Source organism: Bombus huntii, chromosome 13, assembly GCF_024542735.1.
Source record: "Bombus huntii isolate Logan2020A chromosome 13, iyBomHunt1.1, whole genome shotgun sequence".
NCBI classification, from domain to species: domain Eukaryota; kingdom Metazoa; phylum Arthropoda; class Insecta; order Hymenoptera; family Apidae; genus Bombus; species Bombus huntii.
In genome coordinates this window covers 2,657,147-2,665,309 of record NC_066250.1, presented here as the reverse complement: position 1 = coordinate 2,665,309, position 8,163 = coordinate 2,657,147, and the positions used below count along the sequence as shown (strand labels likewise).

General features: G+C 40.8%; 1 protein-coding gene across 7 annotated transcripts; it reads right to left on the bottom strand.

Annotated features, from left to right (window-relative positions):
* Positions 1–1,335: 1,335 nt before the first annotated feature.
* Positions 1,336–7,944, bottom strand: LOC126872404 (armadillo segment polarity protein). 7 transcript variants are annotated; one of them, XR_007691972.1, is made up of 8 exons: positions 7,494–7,515; positions 6,838–6,901; positions 5,116–6,752; positions 4,855–5,034; positions 4,458–4,760; positions 3,324–3,420; positions 2,857–2,918; positions 1,657–1,771 (listed from the first exon to the last, which is right to left on the bottom strand). XR_007691972.1 is itself a non-coding variant. In XM_050632319.1 (7 exons), the coding sequence occupies exons 2-7, from the start codon at positions 6,872–6,874 to the stop codon at positions 1,587–1,589; spliced, it is 2,439 nt and encodes an 812-aa protein (XP_050488276.1). In that variant the 5' UTR covers positions 6,875–6,901; positions 7,740–7,944; the 3' UTR covers positions 1,336–1,586. The 7 variants fall into 7 exon arrangements, 5 of the variants coding, with proteins under 5 accessions (XP_050488276.1, XP_050488275.1, XP_050488278.1 ...); XR_007691973.1 differs by having other exon boundaries at positions 2,857–2,915; XM_050632319.1 differs by lacking the exons at positions 2,857–2,918; positions 7,494–7,515 and adding an exon at positions 7,740–7,944 and having other exon boundaries at positions 1,336–1,771.
* Between the last annotated feature and the right edge of the window lie 219 nt (positions 7,945–8,163).

Genomic DNA, 8,163 nt, shown 5'->3' with positions numbered 1-8,163 from the left:
AAGGAACACACAAATAACGTGATTTTTCTAGAAATGATTACAAGATACAGAGTGTATTGAAAAGAATTAGAAATAAAAGTACGAAAAGATAAAACATAACGTTAAAAACAAAAATATATATACACGGGGAAGAAGAATAACAAGATACAAAGATACAGATATTTTTAAACGTACCTTTCTTTTTGTAAATCCTCGTGTGCGTAAATCTTTCGCTGGTTGATCGTTCAATTTGTATCACTGTTGCGAACCATTCTTTATATTCGCTTTATATTTTCTCACAATCGGATTTTATTTATTCACGAAAATGATCGTACACGCGAGATATACACCAAGATTCATACAGCATCACCGTTTCGTTTCACTGGAAAAAGGTTGGCTGTTATTCGATGACAGCTGTGTCGGTCGTACCGGAAACATTTCCCTCTTCGACTGCCGGGAACGTTAAGTCGGCCTTTCACACTCTACGAAGCAACCGTGCGCTCGTCAAGGCGATCCTCTTTCTTCGTATCACAGAAAGAAATAACCGTTAACGCGACAGCCGAACCTTCGGGGAGCGTGGTATACACACGAATGTGCACTCGACAGACTACCGCCACGATTAATGACCCCGAGAAACGTACACGCGCCCTTCTCCTTCACAGAAATGCCTCAAGTATATACATATACCGTTTACCTGTTACCCCACTAATTGTTTACAATTAGGTCTATTCTTATAATCTAAACGTATTTAAGTTACGCAAGTAAAATAATGTATAATATAATTATGTATTATGTATAACGTATACTATCAATAATTCATAAAGAGAAATATCCTTAAAACATGTTAAAAAACATTTAATCGTGAAACGGTTGAACGATAACATTATTAATCTAAGCGAGTAGGGAAAAATTGTTTGATTGACACAGTTACGAGAATCTTGACTTTCAGAAATTGTACAAATATTTGTTCAAAGTTTACGCCAGTAAGATTGGTATACACCATATACGTAAATATTTTCCATACACGTATTAGTTCTAAATAATTCACTAAATACCGATGGTACGCGTTCGCTCGTTCACCTACATATATGCTCGTTATGGACTAGTTTGATGGACGATCGGTAACTTGAGCTCGATCCGATGGTTGGAAACTACCAGACACCTAAACGAGAAATTCATTTACAACTAACTTATACGGCTTAGATCTACCTCACGCGTGCTACTTAACTCACACGTACTATGTTAACAAACAACTCGACGTATCCCAAAAGGACTTTAACCATCTTGTTACGTTACGCTTTCTGATAAATTCCAGTCGAAAGGAAAATACAGGTGTGAATAAACCGGCTGACGCGATTTGAATACTTAATCGTTCAGTTTATTCGTATGAGCAATTAAATGATACATATACATGGTGTGTATGAATTACGTGTCTCTCACTTAAGTCTAATACATCGACAGCGATCGGAGGCGCGTACAGAGCATCGAACGAAGCAAAGTACCGCCACGATTGCGTAGTTACGTTAATGATACTACTAGTCCGTATTGAAATTACTTAAGAGCCTCACGGATCCGTTTCTCTGGCGAGATACGATGCTGGCACAATTTCATAGATCGGTGTCGTACCAAGCTGCAACCTGGTTATTATCTTGCGGGGGTGCAGGAAGCTCTCCTAAATGATCGAAACTCAGGTCACCCTCGTGCGCTACGTCCATAGTGTCCATCGCGCCATACGTCGACCCTCCACCTATTTCCAACCCTTGCATCGAATCTACTGGTATCTGGTCATAACCTGTTTCGTACAAAATTTACAATGAACCCAACGTGTAGCCCTTTACCTTACTACATTTAATCGAAAATAACTACAGCGTCAACGATTCTGTGAAAATGTTCTCAACCCAGTAAAGCACAACCTTGCTAGATAATCGCGACATTAGGTTCTCTCGCCGAGATACCATTGCTTTTCGTTCTCTGATATTATAAAGCAGGAACAGAAAGCAAACGATTATTCCAAATCATGAAAGTTTCATTTCTTCTTGATTTGCGATACCGACACTTTTAATCTATTAACCGGGTCGTCCCTTGAACAGAAATGTTCTGTAATTACAATATGAAATTAAAAATTAGCGACAAAGATACATTTCTTAACGATGGAGAAATATTTCAGTTACATCGACTTTAGACCTTGCTAATACGAATATGGTATAATTAATTTCTAACAAAAGTAGGATGTACGAAGAGATAGGATATTCCTAAGTAAAAGAATTATATTGAACAGGTTCAATAACTTTTCCCCGGTTAATAGGTTAAAATACTGCGTGAAATCAACTAAATTCGAGACAAATAACGAGTAGAATGATAGCCACGAGATGCATTCGATTGAAGGTAAATGAAAAGGGACAAATAGAAAGCCAAAGTTTGAATTCGCGCGTATAAACGGATAATACTTGATAACAAACTTTCTTCGCAATACTCGTTTCCGCGACAGCACATTTCTGACAAACGTATCTTATCTAATTACTTACGAATACTTATCTATGCTTCTTTCCACCATAAAGTACGTTCACTTAGAGGAAAGATGATAAAAATACAAATATATCATGCACAACATTGTATAAATAGATAAAAAAATAAATAAATAGACACGCTACGTATGAATCCGTCGTACTCTTGATAAGAAACAAAAATGAAAAAGAAATTGAAACATTCACAAAACGTGCATTATGTGTAATATTTACCAAATTCAATAAAACGTGTATCGTATGGCCAGGATATATAAGATACAATGTATAAACTATGAAAAGCGTGTGAAAGAAGACATTTAGCGATTAGTCACTAAAGCAGATAACAGAACAGTACGTAAGAGCTGAGTATCACCTATGTTACTGCGAGATACTGTTGATAGCCTGTATTTTAATATAAGTCCGTGGGTTAAGCTGCTGTTAAAATAACATAGAATTAAATGCAATGCTTTCTTCTCATCATCGGTTGTTTTTTTTTTCTTTTTCCTTTTTTTTAGAAACGAAGGTGTTACCAAATTGTTCATTTCGTATATCGCACAAATAGGGGGAGGAAACGAACACGAGCACAGGAATTCGCATTACCAGTGATTTTCTGATGCAGAAACGAAGGGAACACATTTCGTTTGAAAGAGGTCTTGATAGCGAGTGATTCTTGGGTTACATTCGTTACAAGGCGTATCAAAAGTTTCGAAGATCGCACCGTTAATACCGTGGGGAAGGAACACCGTAAAAATTCACTTGTAAATTCATCTACGACCGATCGACCGTGTCGATCGTCCGAAAGCAATTAATCGGATAAAAAGGATAAGGCTCGTAACTTACCTTGCGGTTGATACCCTCGACCTCCGTGGCTGCTGTGTACACTAGGAGGTCCTTGTCCATACATACCGTCATAGCCTTGATCAGGGCCAAGCATGTCCTGAAGAGATTAGGTAGCTCAGATCAACACAAAACGTATCTTCCTTTACAGGCGTGTCTTTAACAGCCGGCGAGGGTAATACGTCAAGATACTCGTGTCGCAGTATCACCGACAACTCCGCGTACGAAAACATCGTTTAAAGGCATTACAAAATACGTGGAACATGAGTAAACGTGTGACGCGTTTATAGCGTTTGAAAAAGTAATCGCGGATGGCTTTATGTTATTCAACCTATTATGGTGGGGGATGAAACACGAATGATGATGAAACGCATTCTCATGCATAACGTAATGTTGCAATCTAAGGATATATCATAATAAAATCATCGCTGTACATTTATTACAGGTTCCATTGCTCCATTAGGCATATTTCATTTGAAACTTTTCAGCGAATATGGAATAGCGTGAAAGGTTAAAGCATCGATTTCAACGAGAGTTATAGTGAATACATACGTAGAATTTGTCCAAATATTATGGGTGATACTCGAAAGTTTTTCGCCAATTTTATGATACGTGGGTTCAAAGTTTGAAGTTTTTACTCTCTAATCGATTTAATTTTCATAATTGTCACCTAAGTTGTGCGAACTGGAATAATGGATAACGACATTCAGTTTTGCAAACACTATCTAATTATATATTGCTAAACTTACATGAAGGGGACGATTACGTATGCGAGTACCTGTTACTAGTCAGATAAAATTGCTGTATCGTTATTATGCCCTCGTGGCTTAATTTACTTAACACGATGTAACCAAGTGTGAAAGGGAAATCTGATGCTTGAATAAATTAGCATACGAACCGATGACAATCTGTCTTATAAAAATCGGCTTACGCGTTTATTCCTAGAATCTATTCGAAAGCTAGCACGGTATAGCATATACTAAAATTTTATCGCAGCAGCACATGCCGCTAGAAAACAAACAAAAAAAAAAAAAAAAAAAAAACAATCGGGGCTATGTTACAAGGTGTTTATAAACGAATAAATTTAACCACGGCATAAGCGAAGCATGCATCGGTATTATGTATGGATTACGATACCTGTAGATCTGGACCCATCCCAAAGTCAGCGTTATTCCAAAGATTTGTATCCTCGCGTAACAAAGAGTTGGTGAGTTCCATGGAGAGTCGTTTCTTATATTCTTGTGGTTTATCTTCGCTCATGCGGAACAACACAGCTGCCGCATAAGTCGCGACACCTTCGTTTCTAGAGTGAAGCAACTCCGTCAAAGGAGCAGTAGCACCTTCTTGTTCGATCATTTCGGCACCTTCTTTGTCCGCGGCAAGTTCGCAAAGTACGCCAGCTGCGACGCGTTGAATATTTTCAATCTCGTTAAATAGCAACTAAAATCAAGATACAAGCGCATTAGAGCAAATTATTAACATCGAGCAAACTAAAGTTAAACCAAGTTTCGAGGAAAATGTATATTAAAATTACCTGTACGAAGATCGGAATTACGTTCTGAGATCTGATAATGACCCTGTTGTGTGATTCCCTCGCGAGGATATGAAGCGCTCCCACAGTACCTTCCACTATTTCCTCCATTCGAACACCGCCATCCGCGTACGCGCCTGATGTTTGCTGACTTCCAGTACTTGCCACGGATGAACGTTGTTGCTAAAGTGGAATCGATCTTTTTTACACAAGTTCTAACTTAAATAATCGAATATACGGAATCGCTTCGAAAGGGATGCTTACTCGTTGTGTCTCGGGGAAAGCACGCATCAGAAGCCTGACCAGATGATGAATCGCGCCGTGGTCACGAAGCGGGCCGTGATTCGCGGGACAAAGCGCCAAATTGCGAATTAATCCTATTACAGCTTTAACCAATGGCCAACGTGAAGGCGGGTGTAAAAGTTTTACTATGACCTGAATTCCGTAATTTAGGCGGACTGAATTCTGTGCCATTTCCGCTTCCACGTGACGTGACGTTAGATGACGAAGCGCGCATACCGCTGGTTCGCTGATCTCCTCCCGACTATCCGCGTAAATGATTGTACGTACAAGAGCGTCGACACCTCCCACTTGGCATACTGTTACCTTATTACGTTGATTATTGCAAGTCAAATTCGACAAAATACCAGCGGCACATGTAACGACGTTTACGTCGGTAGAGCTAAGAACTTGTACAAGACTCTGTAATAAACCTTCTAATCCATCGACTTTGGTGCCAGCGTCCGATAAATTTCGTAACGTCCACAAACAATTTTGGACGAGTCTCTGGCTTGGATTACCGAGATGCATAGCAAGAGCTTGCATACCACCAGCTTCGACTATCACTGGTTTATTACTAAGACAAACGGACAACACTTTCAAGGCTCTTGAAGTCGTCCATAGAAGCTTCTCATAATCGTAAGAACGCATTATGCGTACCAACTCTATTGGTCCTTGAGAAGCTAATATAATTAATTTGCTCTCTTGATTACCGTATGCAAGAATTTGCAAGCAATCGGTTACTATAGCTAAAAATTTGACGTTATCCCGCTGTAGTAGTGCAACCATTTTCTGTAATCCTCCGGCCAGCCTTACAGCCATTTTAGAACCATCCTGATGTAAAAGTAAATTATGGAGAGTCGTGATTGCGTAAAACAATACGGATTCCATTGGAGAACTCAAAAGCTTCACAAGAGCTGGTATTCCTCCGCTTTTGAAAATAGCCAGCAGACCTTGTCTATGATGAGACAAATTGTGCAAGGTGCCGACTGCTGCTTTGGTCGATTCAAGGTCATCACTGTTTGAAATGGCACGAACTAAAGCAGCTACCATTTGCGAACTGTTCATAATAGCATGACGAGATGCTTCCTTCTTGGAAAGTTGGTGAACTACCATCGCTGCTTTAGACACAACAACTTGGTCCTCGTCGTTTAACAACTTTATTAATTCTGGTATTGCACGTGTTGCGAGATCTGCGTCATCCTGATAGTTTATCAAATTGACAACCGCGTGCTTCAACATTTGACTGGGTTCTGCCAATCTCTGAACAGCTGTAGGTTGAGCCGGATCATACTGCGTCGAAGGAATTTCTATACCCTCCTCCAATGTTTCAGGAAACATAGCTGCGCGAACACGCTGAGATCTTGTATGATTCAATTGTTGATTCATTTCATCGACTTGATCTTGAGTAAAACCCTGTGCAAATCCTTGATCCAAATCAAACATCAACTGATCGCCTTCCATCTCGTCATCCTCTTTGCCTGACAAAGATGGCGCTTGGGTGACAGTGCCAGAATGTATTCCTGAATCACCCATGTAAGAATTTTGCTGCCACATCAAAGTTTGTTCTTTGGCAGATCCCATGGGTAGATCGCCCAAACCCTGATAATTCCCGTGAGACACTACAAAATTAATTGCACAAAATGATACAAATGTTCCACATAACGTACACGATACGTCATAGGTTGTCAACAAAAGATTACTCACTTGGTCTGGATTGATTCGAAGACATTTGATAACTCATGGCTCCTACGGGAGAATCTATCCACACCTAAAATAGAAGAAAACCGTGCTATATACATCTATAACGCAACCATCGCTCGCATAAAGTTAGCATAAGTTTAAAGGGACAAGAGAAAACGAAACATTAAAGCACGTATAAAGTACTTTAACGCGTAATCACGACGTTATCACGATATTCAAACGCGCTCAATGTGGCGTGAATATCGTGAAAGGGAATACGAAAATATAATACGAACTGGAATACACCTCTGTGTCGGTCGGCGCACAACTAATAAGAAAAAAAAATGTCTTCGATCACACGGGGGAAAGTTTCGTCTTCTCGTTCAAAGTTTTGAAGACGCCACGACGCGCATAGGGTCAGTGCACTGTATTGCGAAGAATGGAAGGAGGATGCAACTACGCGGAATGTGGGCACGATCGAAAGATTCCTCTGAGCGTTGTCGCAGCTTCCACTTTTACAACGGAACACGAGCGGGGGACGCGGTGGTTCGATCGAATACGGTAGGAAATCGTATCTCTAGAGATGCACACGAGGCCGCGAACGATACTCGATTTCCAAAGGTAGAGGGACGCGCGTGGGCGTGCGGCACAACAAAGGCTCTGAGAATGCAATGCATCACCATTTTCCGAGGATCCACGAGCGGCGGAGAGTGGAGTGCGGAGAGTGGCAGGGAAGCGAAAACGGAAGGAAGGGGCAACAAGAGAGCTGACTACGATACATTAATGGAAGAGAGAAAGGGGACGAGAAAAGGAGAGAGAGGAAGAACACTTTGACACACCCAGCGTAAACACCGCCGTCACGGAAATGACAATTTTTTTCCTATCGGTCGATGCAATGGCGAATGATAAAATAATGCTGTGCTTACCGTATAGCGAGGATCGACCGAAGGCGACTTCGTGAATCGTGCTCGAACGAGGACACGAATGACTCACTACCGTACGCTCGATCCACCAAATTCCCGTTTGCCCCCGACGCTCAATCCACCTATCTCTTCTCCGTACGGAGCTCTTGGCCTTTCTTGCCTCGAATCCGTCAACTAAAGATGGCGGAAAACGACGCGGAACCTTCGATTCTACCGCCACCTGTCGTCTGCACTGATTCGAGTCTGCAGTGGTGCTCAATACCCATAATGTAACCTCGATTAGCTCGGTTGTTCGTTGGAGAATATTTATCGATTTTTACCCCTTGCGAATAGTCGATCGTATCTAACTCAAACTCGTTTACTTCACTTCCGAGAATTCTCTAATTAATTTATTTCCGCTGAATCCTATACTTGTATTAACCGATGC

What these genes read in the sequence shown, in the direction of transcription:
- LOC126872404 (XM_050632318.1), bottom strand. An exon ending in GGATGGGTCCAGATCTACAG is followed by an intron (nt 3,421 to 4,457) that starts GTATCGTAATCC and finishes TAATCTCTTCAG; the next exon opens with GACATGCTTGGCCCTGATCA. An exon ending in TCGAGGGTATCAACCGCAAG is followed by an intron (nt 1,772 to 3,323) that starts GTAAGTTACGAG and finishes TGTACGAAACAG; the next exon opens with GTTATGACCAGATACCAGTA.